This window comes from Rhodamnia argentea, chromosome 7 (assembly GCF_020921035.1).
Source record: "Rhodamnia argentea isolate NSW1041297 chromosome 7, ASM2092103v1, whole genome shotgun sequence".
NCBI lineage: Eukaryota > Viridiplantae > Streptophyta > Magnoliopsida > Myrtales > Myrtaceae > Rhodamnia > Rhodamnia argentea.
Window position 1 is genome coordinate 28,999,282 of NC_063156.1, and position 17,874 is coordinate 29,017,155.

The 17,874-nt window shown below is 44.1% G+C and overlaps 2 protein-coding genes across 10 annotated transcripts; one reads left to right on the top strand and one right to left on the bottom strand.

The window, feature by feature from the left end:
- The first annotated feature begins 691 nt into the window (after window positions 1–691).
- LOC115749503 (ultraviolet-B receptor UVR8-like) lies at window positions 692–11,938 on the top strand. Of its 9 annotated transcripts, none has more exons than XM_048282325.1 (11): window positions 692–983; window positions 1,663–1,736; window positions 1,824–1,908; window positions 2,535–2,666; window positions 2,751–2,987; window positions 3,064–3,384; window positions 3,794–3,837; window positions 4,118–4,300; window positions 5,044–5,134; window positions 11,451–11,494; window positions 11,593–11,938. In XM_048282325.1, exons 1-11 carry the CDS (start codon window positions 776–778, stop codon window positions 11,731–11,733), a joined length of 1,560 nt encoding a protein of 519 aa, XP_048138282.1. In that variant the 5' UTR covers window positions 692–775; the 3' UTR covers window positions 11,734–11,938. The 9 variants fall into 9 exon arrangements, with proteins under 9 accessions (XP_048138282.1, XP_030542193.1, XP_048138285.1 ...); XM_030686333.2 differs by having other exon boundaries at window positions 3,139–3,384; window positions 11,589–11,938; XM_048282328.1 differs by having other exon boundaries at window positions 3,139–3,384.
- LOC115749502 (transcription factor EMB1444-like) lies at window positions 11,887–17,462 on the bottom strand. Its single transcript, XM_030686327.1, has 11 exons — window positions 17,335–17,462; window positions 16,412–17,072; window positions 15,638–15,835; window positions 15,380–15,473; window positions 15,234–15,275; window positions 15,007–15,066; window positions 13,760–14,926; window positions 13,552–13,653; window positions 12,841–13,008; window positions 12,254–12,379; window positions 11,887–12,146 (listed from the first exon to the last, which is right to left on the bottom strand). The coding sequence occupies exons 2-11, from the start codon at window positions 16,507–16,509 to the stop codon at window positions 12,057–12,059; spliced, it is 2,145 nt and encodes a 714-aa protein (XP_030542187.1). The 5' UTR covers window positions 16,510–17,072; window positions 17,335–17,462; the 3' UTR covers window positions 11,887–12,056.
- Window positions 17,463–17,874: the final 412 nt, after the last annotated feature.

The window sequence follows — 17,874 nt, forward strand, 5'->3', positions numbered from 1 at the left end:
GAGGTGTTTGTGTTTTTCGAGGTTGGGTGTGAGTTTAGGAAGGATTTGCAACTTGAAGCGGGTTTTGATTTCTGCATTTGTTTCAGTCAATAAAGCTCGAGGGGTTTCGCTCGTGATTTTTTCCTGTAAATTCGGTCATCGTGTTTTGCACATCTATGTTTGGAGCTTTAATGGAGTGCAAGCAGTTCCTGATTCATGGTGAGATGTAGAAGGAAGAAGTAACGGAAGGGAGAGGGAGGGTAACGGAGGAGAAAGGAGGGGAGGAAAAAATCTGAAAGGTGGGCCCAATTTGGACACATGGCAATCAATGAGTGGAGTGTTATTTTGCCTCCATGGCATATCTAACTCACCTAATATTTTCTCGGCCATTGACGCCCCACCACGTGGCAGCACGGAAGCCGAGAAAAAAAGTAAATTTTTCTCTTCCCTTCGGCCTTCTCCTTCCAGAAACATCCAGCCCAGTGAAGCCCGTGGGACCCACAAAAACCAAGAACAATCCCCACTCGCGGCCCAGATCGCGCCACGTGTATTTCTGACAACGTGGCATCCGACGTGGCAACCTCTACATCCCCGGAAACGATGCGTCTCTCCTCCCTCTCATTCCCTCAGCGAGAATTTTCGCTTCTCTCACCCCCCTTCTCTCTCCTTCTCTATCTACGCAGAATTTTTTTTTTTTGGGGTCAAATCTCTCTACTCAGATTTGGGATCGAAGAGACGTAGTAGGTTGCCGGCCGATTTTCGAGGATTGTCTGTTACCTCCGGTTGTGGCGTTTCCATGGCAATGCATGGCGGTGAGAGAGGGAGAGAAGATCGGGTGAAAATGGAGGAGAGCAGGCGGAATGTGGTGTACATGTGTGGTTATCTCCCCGGAGCCTCGCCGGAGAAGTCGCCGATGCTCTCTCCGACGCCGGTGCGGGATCCCGGCGGAGATTCGTGGAAGGACGTCTTCGGCGGCGGCTGCGGATTCGCCATGGCCGTTTCAGGTGAAAGTTCGTTACCGCTTCCGCAAAAGGCTTGATTGATGCTTTTGGTTGGGTAGTTACTTGGAGATGAAGTCGTCTATTCATCTTGTGTAACTGTTGCTGATCATACTGTAATATCGATTCTCGTCCATTTGTTGTGAGTGTTGATGGTTGAAATTTCTTCGCTCTGCTTTTTTACTTGTTCTGTGATTCAGTAGCACAACACTATTTGATTGAATAAGTAGAGCTCCGGTTGAAAGCTGCGGCTCGTAGATTATATTAGTAGAGTTCATATTTCCAGCATCAAAGTCCAGGGCGGAGTTCAAATTGGCAATTATACTCTCTTGTGTTAAAGCGGAAAAGAAGTTATGGGAGCAGCCATTGGCTGTAGCAGCAATATCCAAAACTGTCATCTGGATGATGAATACGTTATCCGGAAAGAACAGAAGTGGACCAATTTGGAGAAGCAGCATTACCTAAATGGAAGAAAAATTAACAAGAATCGTTGGATATCATGAGTTGAAGATTCACTGGACCAACAAGATCATAGTCAAGACGGACTTTTGAGTCTATAGTACATTTTCTCTACAGAATAGTGGATTGGAATTGGCTGCTGTAAACCCCTTCTTTTGTCCTCTCTCTCTCTCTCTTATATGTGTCGATATCGCTAATCTATTTATTTGAAAAAATGAGGGATCAGATTCTGGAAAGTTAATTACTTGGGGTTCAGCAGATGATGAAGGTCAAAGCTACATAACATCGGGAAAGCATGGGGTACTTAATATCTATTCTAGCTCACAGGATTTCTATGTCTGCCCTGATTTGGTATTAATTTGCAACTTCTTGATTGCAATTATTAAGGATACTCCAGAGCCTTTTCCTCTCCCAACTCAAGCGTCGGTTTTGAATGCTGCTGCTGGTTGGGCTCATTGTGTTACAGTAACAGGTACCACCCTTCCAGCTGCTCCTCTCTCACACGCGCATCGAAGAATTCGTGGTTATGTTATGTTGTACGAGCTTTTACCAATCTTCTCTCCATTATCCACATGGGAGTATATAATGTGTGATAGAATAATTAAAGTAGTAAGTCACGCTTTCATCTAATAGCTTAAGCTTTTAGAACAGTTGGCAGTGGTTCCACAAAATCTCATATGGTATTAAAGCAAGAGGTTAGTTCAAATATTTCCGGGTCTCATTTGCCTCCCCAATATATCCATGCTCAGTACTACGCAAAAGGCCAGTCAAAGCATGAGGGGGAGTGGTAGAATAATTAAAATACTAAACCACGCCTTCATCTAACGGCTTAAGCTTTTAGAACAGTTGGCAATAGTCACACAAAATCTCACAATGTGGATTGCCTTTTATTGAATTCTCTTTACGTGGAAATGCTGTCTATGCTATTAGTCATTGAGACATCAACGCACAATCATTTATTAGCCCCTTCAATTATTTGCAACAGTGCATGCAGCAGACAAAGATTTCATGAAATCACATGAGAATTACGTGAGCCCTTTTAGTTATCTATTCACTGACTATTATGCCCTCTTCACGTATTGACGGTTCATATTCCAGAGCCAGGTGAAACATACACATGGGGTTGGAAAGAGTGTGTTCCTTCTAGCAAACTCATCTCAGATTCGGCTTTTGTAGGAAGCTTCCAAAAGGAAGCTCTCACAAGACAAAGCTCTTTGTTGAGTGAGCAAGGTGGTTTTATGGAATAGTTGATGATCATAGATCCGTTGGAATGTTGGGCTCCTATTTTAACTAGAATTTTATTTTCTTCCATAGTGAGCCCTAAATCTCAACCCTCAAGCCCAAATAGTGGGATGTTCAGTCAACTTAATGACAGAAAGGTTGTTGAAGAAACTGTGAAGCGCAGAAAAGTATCATCAGCTAAACAAGAAAATGAGAGTGTAACGCTAGGAGAGGAAACATTTACACCATCACCTTGTCTCGTCACCCTGGGACCTGGAGTTAGGATAACCACTGTTGCTGCTGGTGGGCGCCACTCTTTAGCCTTGTCAGGTAAACCTTCTTCAAATGTGCCAGGTTTTTTTCCTCAGTCATTCTTTCTTCGTGGTTAACCCATCTAGTTTTGTAGGTTATATGAAGTATGAAGCTATGGAAGATTTTTTATGTAAAGCAAGACACCTGATTCATCATATTTTTACCGAAGTTTCAGATGTGGGACAGGTCTGGGGTTGGGGCTATGGAGGTGAAGGACAGCTAGGTCTGGGTACCAAGATAAAAATGATGTCTTCTCCTCATTTAATACCTTGCATTCAGACACCTAATCTGGTTAAAGATGGCGCACTGACTAGTAGCCAAGGAAGCATGAGTTCAGGATTACAATCTTCCAAAGTGCCTGGAAATTATGTGAGAGGAATTGCTTGTGGAGGTCGACATAGTGCGGTAATTACAGGTCTGCTCACTTAAAGTTGTCGACAGTGGTCTCTATTTCATTCGGTTGTTTAGATTTGAGGAGTGTAATATAATGGACACACCTTCATAGGGACCAACATGATTTGGTCATCTAAGCCCCCTTGAATGATTGTTGCAATGATTATCTTATGGAGAGTAACAGGATGGTAGGAATTAAGGAACATCTGGCGACCAAGAGTAACATGTTAATTGACTTAAATGATTACATGCATCCTCAATTCTTTGGACTGATGTACCTCATTGAGATTTTTGTTGTCTAGTAAATATAATTACCACTTCAGCATGGGTGTATTCTATAGGAAACAAATTGTGCTTTAAATTGCTGGCTTTATTCGGATTAGCAAATTTTTTTAAGAGATTCTTCTGTTTTCATTTTTGTTTGTTTGTAGATACTGGAGCATTGCTAACTTTTGGATGGGGGCTCTATGGGCAGGTGAGCTACAATGGCTACTTGTAATGTTACATGAAATCATGCTGGCCCTTCCCTGTATGGTCCCTAATGCTATAGGCAGAAGATATTCTTGAGATGAAGATTTACCAAGGTTTAACAAAACAAAGTGAGTTAAATAGCTTATGGGAAGAGATAGGCACCCTGTTATTTGAATTCTTCCTTTTGCTCCTCTCTCTCTCTCTCTCTCTCTCTCTCTCTCTAGGACTGCAGGATCTCTTGTATCTCCCCCGATTGAAACTTACTTTCTGCATTTGTGATAAAGTGTGGACAAGGGAGTACAAATGATCAACTCAGACCGACATGTGTATCTTCTTTACTGGGAACTGCTATTGGGGGAATTGCTGCTGGTCTCTGGCATACAATCTGTGTTTCTACTGAAGGTCGAGTATATGCCTTTGGTGGTAGCCAGTTTGGACAACTGGGGACTGGTGGAGAAAGTGCAGAGGTAGATTCTTTTCGTGATCCACTGCTTTCCCAACTTTTTCAATTCCATCTGGCAGGAAACACATCTTGTGTTGGCCAAAATATTTTAAAAAATCCCGAGCTTTGTGCTTTCTGTGTAAAAATACCGACTACTTTGAAAATTTTTCAGTAGATGCCCCAATTTAATTTTTGAATCAACTACAGCTTTTGCTACGTTGGCTGTCAGGAGCACCACTAAACGGTTGACATGGCAACTTTTAAGCTATTAGCCGCCACAGCAATTATTATGGTCTTATTATTTTCTTTATTATAAATTGGCACTTCACCTGGCGCGTCAGTATCAAGGATGTTCTTGACCAAACAAGCTAAGGCTGCATTTAATTAAAAAAAATTGTTTGGGAATTTTTTGTTGTGATTTTTATATAAATTAGAAAGTTCGAGGTACTTAGGATATTTGGCCTTGTATATGCAAGAAGTTTGAATGATGATGCGTATACCAGGCCTAACTTATCTTGTGCAAGATTGCATCTACGACGGAGTTATGAATTGTTTGGTGCCATCTACGCCATTTGTGCATCAATTTGCTTCACTAGATGACCTTTATTTCTTCTGCATAATCGCTTTTATGCTTCTCAATGAGGGTGGTCTATCTTCTTATGAGATACCAGTAGATTACTGCTGTAGTCTCTTTTGATCTGATTTCCATAGTTCCTTATCGTCTTGTCGTGCTTTTGACTTGAGTACTTTCTTTGATACCCAATTCAGACTCTGCCCCAACTTTTGGAATGTCCAGATTGGAAGGGCAAGCAAGTGAAGGTAGTATCGTCCGGAGCCCGTCATAATGCAGTACTGACAGGTATGCACAAACAGATAGTAGAGTCTGCATCATCACCTTATTTCTTGATGTCTCGTATGATTTATTCTGTGTGTACCCTGGATTTCCTAATTTCATATGTTTTTGCTGTCCACGGCCATTTGGTCCTTGCTTTAGCCACTAGCTTTGTCTAATTTTTTAACATGGAGTCAATGATCTCACTTGTCTCTTCCCTTCTTTGTTTGGGAAGTAATTGGGAGTTTGATATCTCAAAAGAAAGTTTCTCCTTTAAGGTAACAACACTTCAATAATAGTGGTGTTATTTTAGGGATGTTATCATTTGAAATTCTCTTGTGGGAACTTTTCCGCCTTTAGCTGTTCACAGCATTTCTTTGCTTATGTCGATTAATATATGTGAATGAGGTGTTTGTCTTTAAGTCATGCCCTAGAGAAGTGTTGCTGTTTGTCGTTACAATCAGGAACACCGAGCCCTATCAAATTATGTCGCCTGTTACGTCTCAAGGATTGCAAGTATATTCACGGCGCAAAAACATGCCTAAACAAGGCTAAGGAGATTCACATTCCATTTATGTCGAGGATAGTAATCGGCATTAATAAGGATAGTTATCTATTAGTTTCTATCTAGAAGGATAGCCATCAATTAGTTTACATTTATCAATTAGTTTCTATCTATAATTGATATTCATATGTGTACTCGGCTATTTAAGAGGCCATTACGTTACTAAAGAATCAAGCAATCACAATTCTATTCCTACCTCCCTTCCTTCTTTCTCCTTCTCCCTCTTTCGTTCCTGCTATATCAACTATTCTCTTAACAATTGGTGCTCTCGTCGACTCACACCTCCACCATGCCCGCAACACGTTCTCAAGAGCAAGAGGCCCAATTGCAAGCGGTGCAACAACTAGCTAATGATACTGCTGCAGCTGTTGAACAATTGCGACAAGATCTCGTTACCTCTCAAGCAAATCAATTGACTGCCAAGAGCCTCATGACTCTCTTGGACAAACGTGACCAGCGTCTCAAGGCTATCATCCGAGCAGAACCATCACCACCGCCCCCCTCATCCAATCCTACGGCGTCTGGAATTCTCGGGAGTGGCCCATTGAAACCCACCCATACGGATGAGAGGCCAACGCAGGGCCCGACACCACGCCTCATATTTCCGCGTTTCTCTTCGGGTGATCCGTCTGTTTGGCTTTTCAACGTAAGCCACTTTTTTCAATATTATCATACTCACCTTGAGGATCGACTCCTGCTAGCGGCAATGCACCTCGATGCTCCTGCCGCCACTTGGTATCAAGGATTGGTGGCTGAAAATCTTCTACCGGATTGGGATGCATTTACCCGCGCTATCCGTCATCGCTTTGGCCCCTCCGAATATGAAGATGCAACTGCCCTTCTTGCCAAGTTATCTCAAACGGGTTCCGTCCTTGATTACCAGGCCGCCTTTGAAAATCTTGCCAGCAAGGTACGTGGACTCACTCCGGCACACTTACGTAGCCTGTTTATTTCAGCTCCGCAGCTTTGGGTGCGCATGGCTGTCCAAGCTCACCGCCTAGTGGACTTACATGATGCCTTCGCATTAGCGCGCATGTGTGAGGCCCGGTTCGGCGAGCCGCGCAACCGGCCATTTCCACCGCACCCTTCGGCATCTCGTACCGCACAACCACCGCTTCCACGGCTTCCCGTTAAACGTCCGTCCGTCGAAGAGATGCAAGTACGACGTGACAAAGGTCTATGCTTCAACCGTGATGAAAAATTCGTCCGCGGGCATCGTTGTAAGGGGCGTCCGACCCTTTTATATTTGGAGGGTTTTGACGACTCGGATGACGTCTTGCTGCCAACCGAAAGTGAGGCCACCACAACCACTCCATCTGAACCCGAAATCAGCCTCCATGCTCTCTTGGGTCAACGATCGGCCAAATCCATGCGCATGATGGGAACGGTGCGAGGTCGGTCGGTTCAAGTGCTGGTTGATGGGGGAAGCACACATAACTTCCTCTCTACGCGCATGTCCAAGTTTCTTGCCTTGCCGTTGTCGCCAATCACTCCCTTCCAGGTGTTAGTAGGCAATGGTGATGCCCTACGATGCTCGGCCGTATGTCGCGATGTACCCGTACTCCTTCGGACCCATTTATTTACCATGGACCGGTTTGTTCTTGACTTGCGGGGGACCGATATTGTTCTGGGTGTCCAATGGCTAGAAACTTTGGGGCCGGTCCTAACGGACCACGCAAATATGACGATGGAATTCCAGCACCATGGTCAACCAATGCGGCTGCAAGGTGACCCCTCTCTGCGTGCCTTGGCGGTCTCCTCTTCGGGCCTTTTCAAACTCATGGCGGCCGATGGTGCAAGCGCATGCTACATGTGCTTATCCGCCTCTTCATCGGACCAACCTCCGGCGGACATGAATGCCGACATTCCTTTATCGGTACAAACGCTTCTTGCGGAGTACGACGACCTATTTGCCCGGCCAACCGGCCTTCCACCGGCGCGTGATGTCGACCACCGGATTCCCCTCAAAGCTGGCACCGAGGCGGTCAATGTCCGGCCTTACCGTTATCCACACTACCAAAAAAATGAGATTGAACGCCTAGTCACGGAACTCCTTCGGGATGGAACCATTCGTCCAAGTCGCTCGGCCTTCGGTTCGCCGGTCCTCCCGGTCAAAAAGAAGGACGGCTCTTGGCGCTTCTGCGTCGATTACGGGGAGCTTAATGCCGCCACTATTCGAGATCGATTCCCCATTCCAACGGTTGATGAACTATTGGATGAGTTGCACTGCGCTGTCATTTTCTCCAAATTGGATCTGCGCTCCGGATATCATCAGATTCGGATGGACCCCTCGGACATTCACAAAACAGCCTTCCGAACACACCACGGCCACTTCGAGTTCCTGGTAATGCCCTTCGGACTCACCAACGCACCATCCACCTTTCAGGCATTAATGAATGAGGTATTCCGGCCGTTCCTTCGTCGGTTTGTTGTTATATTCTTCGACGATATTCTTATTTACAGCAAGGATTTGGCCCTTCATCTTGATCATCTCCGCCAAGTATTTGCCACTCTGCGTCACCACCACCCGGCGGTCAAACACTCGAAGTGCAACTTCGCCACGCCCACCGTCGAATTCCTTGGACATATTGTTTCGGCGCATGGTGTCTCCGCTGATCCTGCAAAGCTTGAAGCTGTACGAGACCGGCCAATCCCAACTACGCTCAAGCGGGTTCGCGGCTTCTTGGGGTTGACCGGCTATTATCATCGTTTCATCCGCCACTACGCGACTATAGCCGCCCCCCTCACGGACCTCCTCACCAAAGACGGGTTCGCGTGGTGCGCACAGGCCGAGCATGCCTTCACCTCCCTCAAAGATGCTTTGAGTCATGCCCCGGTATTAGTACTGCCCGATTTTGCCATTCCCTTTATCGTGGAGACCGACGCCGGCGGCGTAGGAATTCGCGCGATATTGATGCAGTCTGAGCATCCGGTGGCCTTCTATAGCCGCAAACTCTCCCCCCTCATGCGTAGCAAGTCAACTTATGTGCGTGAGTTGTTCGCAATACGATCGGCCATCCAAAAGTGGCGTCAATATCTGCTTGGGGCTCATTTCATTATACGGACAGATCATAGGCCGCTGCACCATCTTCTTCAGCAAACCATCCAAACACCAGAACAGCAGCAGTTCCTCTCGAAATTGGTCGGCTTTGATTACTCTATCAAATACAAGCCGGGCAAGAAAAATGTAGCGGCGGATGCCTTGTCAAGGGTTTACGACGATGTCAACCAAGAATGTGCACTTTTAACATTGTCCCGTCTCGTGAATACCGACCTCGACACTCTTCGTGCCGAGCTACTGCTAGACCAGCATACAAAGAGCATCATCGACGACCTCCGGCGTGCACCCGACTCCCAGCCCGGGTGGTCTTACTCATCAGTGCCGCTCCACCACCGTGGCCGCTTGTTCTTGCCGGTGGACTCCTCCCTCGTGCCCTTACTTCTGACAGATTATCACTCAAGCTTACACGGTGGCCACTTCTGGGGTACAACGAACCTTTCGGCGCATCTCCGCGCATTTTCAATGGGACGGCATGCGCAAGGACATCGCCAAGTTTGTCCAAGCATGTGATGTTTGCCAAAAGTGCAAACCAACCAACCATCACCCCTACGGGTTACTTCAGCCCATTGCTCCACCCGACTCATTATGGACCGATCTCTCTATGGACTTCATCACACATTTACCACCATCTGCTGGATATACGGCCATATTAGTGGTCGTTGATCGTTTTTCCAAGGGGGCCCACCTCGCTTCACTGCCGCCACGCTACACCGCGACCAAGGTAGCCCAAGTTTTCTGGACTACGGTGGGAAAATTGCATGGTATACCTCAATCCATTATTTTCGACCGTGACCCAATTTTTCAGAGTGCCTTTTGGAAGGAGTTGTTTAAACTCCGGGGAACAAAGCTACACTTCTCATCCGCTTACCACCCGCAATCGGACGGACAAACGGAGCGTGTTAATCGCTGCATTGAACAGTTTCTCCGTTCATTTGTTCATGATCAACCCTCCAAATGGTCCAAGATACTTGGCCGGGCGGAGTACCACTACAACACCACGTTCCAGGCTTCTACGGGTATGACGCCCTTCGAGGTGACATTCGGCGAAAAACCTCCCTCCCTCTTGGCCTATTGTGCCGGCACCGGTGCCATCGAAGCGGTCGATCATGACTTGCGCCGACGTGATATAATCTTATCTCAATTACGTGCCAATTTATCCAAAGCTCGGGCAGTCATGAAAACCCGGGCAGATAAGCACCGCACCGATATTTCTTTCAAACCGGGCGACATGGTGCTTCTTCGCCTTCATCCTTATCGCCAGCTGTCGGTTCGCAAAGACTCAGCCCACAAGCTTGGGCTTCGCTACTATGGTCCATTCCCCGTGGAGGAACGCGTAGGACAAGTGGCTTATCGACTTTCATTGCCGCCTTCCGATCGCATACACCCAGTTTTTCATTGTTCACTACTCAAACCATATACTGCTTCACAATCCACTATGGTGCACTCACTCCCGGATGCAGCTGTTGATCACCAACCCATTCACAAGCCACTAGCAGTTTTGGGTCAACGAGTTATTATGAAGGACTCTAAGCCGGTCCCACAGGTGTTAGTTTAATGGCGGGACCTTGCGCCCGAAGACTCTAGTTGGGAGGATGAGCATCTCTTGGATAATACTCGACTTGAGGACAAGTCGTCTCTCTATGGGGGAAGGAATGTTACGTCTCAAGGATTGCAAGTATATTCACGGCGCAAAAACATGCCTAAACAAGGCTAAGGAGATTCACATTCCATTTATGTCGAGGATAGTAATCGGCATTAATAAGGATAGTTATCTATTAGTTTCTATCTAGAAGGATAGCCATCAATTAGTTTACATTTATCAATTAGTTTCTATCTATAATTGATATTCATATGTGTACTCGGCTATTTAAGAGGCCATTACGTTACACTAAAGAATCAAGCAATCACAATTCTATTCCTACCTCCCTTCCTTCTTTCTCCTTCTCCCTCTTTCGTTCCTGCTATATCAACTATTCTCTTAACATCGCCAAAGGAAGTGCCCATGAGTGGCATGCTATTCATACAAAGAGGCTTGGCCTTTAACTCTCCAAACAAGCAGGAGGTGTACCCCAGTACTTTTTTCCCTTGAGATAGTTATATGAAGTGTGTTAAGTATGGGTGCTGATATCATAGTTGTTTAGCCAGCCGATAGATTGCTTGGCTTGTCATCCAAAGAAGCAGCAAATGGACGGTGCATGGACACCATTTCTGTTCTTTGACCCCGTCTTTTTTCTCCATATTGCTTTCCTCCACCTCATGAACCTTATTGTTCATTTAGAAAATTAGAAAGTCTGCATTCCCAAAAGACACCGTCGACAGTTGATCAAGTTGGTTCGGTAAACTGAATCGACCATTAAAGCTACTTATCTTTAAAAAGAGAAGGGTCTTTTTGTGCTGGAGTGAAAATGAAATAAAGGAGATTTTGCTGCTTCTAGTAAAGGTTTTCATGTGGGTTTTTATGGCTGCTTTAAACCCCTATCGAAAGTTAGTAACAAGCTTCCTGCTTCATTTTGATGTGAATAGTTTGTGTTTCAATCCATTGGTTTGTCACTTGGTATGCAAAGCTTTGCATCCTTCCTTTTATAACAAAGTCTTTACTGGTATATTGTCAACATAATCTGCACCTCTATTGAAAATGATTCTATTTTTGGTTTTTATTCGAGGATGAGTTTTTCATTCATGTGTTATTGCTGCTGTCTCTTACGGTTCTCTTCAAGAGGATGGACAAGTATTTAGCTGGGGATGGAACAAGTATGGACAGGTAGGATGAAATGAACACTTACTAAGATCCAATGATTGACCACTGACCAGTATAGATCTGTCTATATTTATGCTTTTGTTAATATATCATGCAGCTAGGTCTTGGAGATTCAATTGATCGCAACATCCCTTCCCAAGTACCAATCGATGGCTGTCTGCCAAGAAATGTTGCGTGTGGGTGGTGGCATACATTGTTGCTTGCTGAAGTTTCTGTGTAGATCTCTGACATGTCCCATGTGAGGGCCAGGCAGAACAAAGTTTTGTTAGGATAGGGGTTTCTCTTAAAGTTGTACATGTAGCATCTGGATGTATATTGTGTTTCCTTAGGTTGATCTACATGACAGAGCATTTGTTCAGGAGCTACTTTTGACAAAGATTCAGAAGAGATTGCAGTTCTTTGCACACAACATCCAAACTCTTATTGATTTCTAGTTTGATTCGTACACATTGTATTGCTTCATCTGCTTAGGTTACATGCATTCACATTGAGGATGTTATGACCCTCTGGTTGCAGACGATTAGCAGCAAAAGTCCTGCATGTCATTGCCCATTACGGCAGTGCATCATGTCTTGCTTGAAACTTTAGCTCTTGTGCAGCGCAGAAGTTGCATCAGTGGCCAGAAGATATCCATCTTTTGAAAGTCCTTGGAAGCCTATTGGCAAAGATAAAACGTTAAGGGTTTAGTGGGCAGGTTGTATGGATAGCATTTCATGATCTTGATGTAACAGTCACATTTGCTAATACTGAAATATTAGATACCTCAACAACAAAACAGGCCCAGGTATCATTGGAGTGGTTCTCAAATATTCCTTTAAGAATCGTCAACTCTAGACGTGTGATCACCTGAGCAATCTCCAAGAATAGCCCTTGTTCATTGCATATCACCTGTAGATTCAGAAACCAGAAATAGTTAAGTCGGTGATTTTTAGAAACAAAAGGGACATACTGATATATGTAAGTGAGTAGTTGACACCATGTTAATCTGTCCTCGAAGCGACACCAAAACCTAGATTGTGAGCATGGAGAGATGCATGTTTCTGCTAACAGATCCTGTGCCAGTGAGAGCTAGAGGCTCGATACAGTGGTTTTACAGACAAAATCTTAACAAACACATAGGAAATAATTGAGGAGGGAAAAACCTTCTAATGTTTATGAATAGAGGGAGACAAGAAATTTGATTGTCGATCCACATATTGGACAATGAGATTAGACACAAACGAGAATTTGATCTCCATTGAAGGCGCACAAATAGGACGAAACAAAGCAGTTCACATTAGAAATAGGTGGAGCATAGAGTTGCATGTGAAGAAACGTTGGAGCATAGAGTTGGGGGAAATAGGTCAAACCTTTATGAGCATGTGCCCTGGTTGATTAAGATCTTCAACAGCTATAGGTGCAGGGCAGGCTTGGAACTCGCCTCCACTTTTGACAGCCAAGTTAGTTCTTCCGTGGAAACCGCCACTAAAAGGTCCATATTCCCACTTATTTTTGTTATCTTGTAGACTGACCTTTTGCTGTTTGGGTTAACACAGATTCAAAGGACTATCAGACAGCCGGTTATGCAGATGTCATGATACAGTGAATCTCAAGGATGTAGAAATGGACCCAAATAACTAGGTTAGTCCACATCTTCGTTTTTATTGTCTGGCTTGACTAGAGTAATGATGTCTTGACAAATAATACTGCAAGAGTAGGCCTCTTTAGAATTCTTGCAAGCTAGTTGTCTTCTCTCACATGTTTGACTTGCATCGCATGTCAACATGTTAGACAGCATATGTCTCTGTGTTTGTGACATGATGATGGCAGAATATGCTGTAAGGTCTTAATCACAAATCTACGGGATGCTTATCACTGAATACGGGGAGTTCCAGGAATTTGATTCTGATTGAATAGTGCTCCAGTTTCAGAAGCAGCACAAGTTTCGAAATTTAAAGATGAATGCCCAAGCTTCTAGTTTGGCCAAAAACCAGTTTATGCATCAAGAAGTAATCGTCAGACAACACTCCTATCTGGTAATTTGGTGCTATTTGCTGAAAAACAGTAGCACATGGTTGTACCTCAAAGGTTTCCAATTTTGTCAGCTTCTCTGCCTGAAGAGTCACCCTTCTCAGGAAGAGCATGTGCTTTATCGTCCGTTCTAGGAGGCTATCTATGCTACACTGGAAATCGTCATCAAATGCAGAGAGAGAAGTTACCAAGGGCAGTTGCTCATGGGAAATTTTCGGAAGGTGAGAAGTAACGACTATGCATGACAGAGAAACTTACCTTCATGCTGCTGGGGACAAGTATGCGAAGTTCGCGGAGTCGCTCCTGGATCAACTGTCTGTCTCTTGGTCTAGGCTTTTTGTTGTCACCTTTTCTGCTCCTCTTTTTATAGCCCGATAATGGCTTCTCTCCCTTTCTGTCCAGTGCTGGATCATCCACTTCATCCCAGCACTCCCTCTTAATTAATGATCTCGTCGTGCTCTTCATGGAAACTGGAGAAGACGGAACGCTAACTCTGTCTTTACAATAAGTAACCACAGCAGAGACATTTTTGCCCGAAGTTCTTCCTTCGAGAATATTGAGTGCGTTAGAGGAGGTATCTGATTGCCTTGATAAGACTGTTAACTTGGTAATGTTTGACTCGCTAGGTGAAGGAGACTGTGACCTGACATATCTGTTTGGAATGATGGCTTCCAACAGAAACTCGGCATCATCTTTGGAAAGGTACTCGACTGATCTCTCGACATCATAGAAGTAATCCACTTCGTGACTCATCTGGGAGTCGCTGAATGCATTTTCAAATAAGACGGATGTCTCAAGTGCCTGTCCCTGGAAAGATGGTCCGAGTGCTTTGTGCAGCTCGCAATCTGTGGGAAAGTTAAACATATTGCTTGTAGGCTCATGATCTGCATGATCAGCATCCGTGCTTTTGAGCGACCATTCGGAAGTATCATTGGCGGCGCAGGAATCTGATAATCCATGAGAAAACTCTCTGGAAATCCCAAGGTTGTGAGATTTAGAGAAGACAAGCAAGTCTTCAACCATACCAGAAAACCACAAATCGTTATGATCCACTATTTCCGTGTGGTTGGCATCAACAGGTTGACATGGTAAACTTGATATTTCAGGAAGGCCCTTTGGTAGAACAAGAGTCTCGCTATCATCAGCTTGTTGGAGATTTTCTAGCTGATCTATGACTTGACAAGTAGTCAATCTGTCTCGATTTGCTTTGGCACCATTCTCCAGGCCTTCAAACTGCGTACCACTTGCATAGATACTATCTATAAGCGAGGATCCATCCATGTTATCCAAGAGAAATGGCATTAGGGAAGACAATGAGGGAGTCGGATTCTTATTTGGTGTCAAAGGTGCATATCGCACCTGTTCATAGCCAGTCGAACTAAACATTGATTTGATGTGATCCACCGCCTCCTTAATTTCCGGAACCTGCAGATTGAATTGCTGGATGCATGAAAAAAACACAGAAACACACTTTGTTGGATATGCAAAACCACATACTAGCGCACCTTTTCATGTGAACCAAGCTGCAAAACTCCATGTGGAAGAAGAGGTAATACTAGAATAGTCTGCATAAGCACTGAATCTATCAATATTGACACAAGGCTGAAAGATAACCGGCTTAGTACTGACAGAGAGAGGCTGTAATAGTGCAAGTACGAGATTTAACTCTATTTGTCATCACATGATTCAACCCGCTGGTTACTATGAAGGAGATCATGTCAAGAACCTGTACCTTAACACCAGCTGAAATCTGGGGCAACCATTCATCTGGAATCTGCACGATAGGAAGTGAACATTGTCAATTCTCATCACTGAACTTGTGACCACACTCAGCCATTGTACTAGGTTCCATGCTAGTTGTCTCTGAAGGATACTCACATTGAAAGGTGTCTCTGATTTGCAGTGAATGACCAACACATCATCCAATGATACCCAGCAATGGCTCTCTGTGCAGACCACTTCACCAATTATTCTAGCAAACAAGAAATCTGAGTCAAACTACCATTTTAATAGTAAGGACAAGTCATTTCTTATTTTAGAGACGAGGCATTGAACTAGCTCGGTCATAGAAGCGCAACAACGGAGGATTGATATCTGATGAAGTGAGCCCCCGTAAGGTCAAGAACGGGAAAATACCCTTCTCCCGGTTTGTACTTGAGACATGATGTTCTAGCCACAGCGAAAGCTATCTGACTTGCAGTTCTGTCAATAATGCCACCATCATTATCAAAGGATAGGAATTGATTCCCATCTGCGGACAGTTCATGGGGAGAATTTCCCGTCAATGCTCTCACTTTCAGATAATCGCAGTACCAATCTTCCCATGATAGGAACCTGAGAGGATTCAAAGCAATTCTTCATTTCTCATACAAATAACAGCCCACTTCTACATGTCCTTTCTGATGATAGAAATAGCATATTATGAACCTCAACTTAGCCACAACTCACAATATCAGTTTTCACTTCCCCAAACACAATCCTCTTGAGGATCTGCTATATATCCGCTGGGATGGGTAAAGAATGCATTTGCTTGATAGTTTCAAGCCGTAGCGATACAAAGGAACAAAAGAGGAAAGTTAAACGGGTGCTATTCGTATATACCCCAAAGTTCTACGCTCGATGAGAGGAATTAATGTGGTCGAATCGCATTTCCATTCATGGCAAACAGAATTTTGGAGATCTGCTTAACTGATACCGAGGATAAATGGATACTGCAGTGAATAAGACAAGACCTTTATCCATGAGACTTGAAAGGTTACTCAGCACTATTTGATTGATTTGTCCGAGAACTGAATTCCCTACTCTAATTTCATCACTTAAAGCCAGAACTGGTCCAGTTGCACCAGATGCCTTAGTTGCAAGCGCGAAAAAATGAATCAGCAAATGGAAGAGAGGTTGAAGCAAACTTACATCTGATTTTCATGTTGAATCTTCCAAAAGATTGCATATATCCAGCATGAATTATGGCATAGACTCTTGAGAAATTCACTTAAAGTGATCTTCCCCATGCAGTAGCGATTTTCACCGAAATCACAGTGTTCTTGATGGACAAAAAAAATGTTTACTGAGACACAGAATTGCCAAAATTACCAGCCTAACTACCTCTGTACGAAATTCGACCTGCCTGTTGTATCCTCAAACCATCTCTTCGCTTCACCGGTGGACCCTTCGATCCAAATAGTAAACAATTCATCTCTTGAACAGCCTATTCAGGAATCAAGTGCTTGTGCCTTAGTTGATATCGTACTTGACTATTAAAAGCCGGGCGAAGCAGGGGCGAGCTTGTTGTATTGAGTTTGGTGGAAAGAGTTGAACTTGTCCCATGATTTTTACAGATTAAATCAACTTAACTAAAAGTCCAAGTGCTCACTTTCTTAAAGCTGAGATTAGGAAGCAACAATATCTTCTTCAAACTGATGATCCTCCTTGAAGCAATCTGTGGAAGAGAAGCAGCCTCGCGCACAAATGAAGGCCGAGACAAACAGGATGGTAGTTACTTTATGTTTCTAGCAAGAGCGAAACAACGTGAAAAGCGGCACAAATGTGGACTCGCTGCCTGTCACCACTCGGCCTAAAACAGGAAAACATAATATGATCACCTTTAGATTACGGAAGGCATTGAAAATGGTCGATGACATCGCAGAAACCATGCGAGAAGAACGTTAGCAACTCGAAATCAGAAAAAAAAAAAAAAAAAAGGGTGAAATCGTCGATTAAGCCGAATGCGATACTCTCCTGAGCTTGAAGTCATTTTCCATTTCCAGTTTCTACGAAACCAAAGAACTGCAAGAAAATCTAACAGAGAAATACCAACAGAACAGCTTGCATATTACCTTAACGCACTCGTTTTTTCCTTCAAATTCCTTGGCCTCCATGATATGTTTTACCTTCTTGAAGAAACTGATTGCTGCTGTAACTATGACACTACCGATGAAGTTGAAGAGAGGCAAGACAAGTCTTTTTTTTTTGTTTGGTCGATTTATCTGTTGACATTGCTATTTATATAGTCTCTTCCCGCCACCGGTTACCAGTCACCTTCCATCATGCACATGTATTTTATCCATTTAAAGCATATGGCCGGTCCAATGATAGCTGCGTTGGTTCTTCGAATTGACCTCTTCTGAGTGGAACTTCAAGGTCGCACGTTATTTTCGATCGTGAAGTTTTAGTGGGGAATGAGAAGATCATCAACACCAGAGTTTCTTGATTGCGACCCAAGTTTCGCGGAAACTTCCTTTGGTCAACTACGTTACTACTGGACGATTCTGATCAGCCAAGAATCGATTAAACTACGTAAATTACTTGTAGTGTGGATTGATGGTGAACAAATAAACATGTTTAATTTTCTTTTCTTTTTATATGGAACAACCATG

Bases quoted from the DNA above. Each gene is read 5' to 3' on its own strand.
- LOC115749503 (XM_048282325.1), top strand. From the start codon at position 776: ATGGCAATGCATGGCGGTGAGAGAGGGAGAGAAGATCGGGTGAAAATG. The intron at 1,909-2,534 runs GTACCACCCTTC...TTCATATTCCAG, and splicing joins TCATTGTGTTACAGTAACAG to AGCCAGGTGAAACATACACA. The intron at 5,135-11,450 runs GTATGCACAAAC...GTTCTCTTCAAG, and splicing joins TCATAATGCAGTACTGACAG to AGGATGGACAAGTATTTAGC.
- LOC115749502 (XM_030686327.1), bottom strand. From the start codon at position 16,509: ATGGGGAAGATCACTTTAAGTGAATTTCTCAAGAGTCTATGCCATAAT. The intron at 15,836-16,411 runs GTAAGTTTGCTT...GAATCCTCTCAG, and splicing joins ATTCAACATGAAAATCAGAT to GTTCCTATCATGGGAAGATT. The intron at 12,147-12,253 runs GTATCTAATATT...CTTTGCCAATAG, and splicing joins GGGCCTGTTTTGTTGTTGAG to GCTTCCAAGGACTTTCAAAA.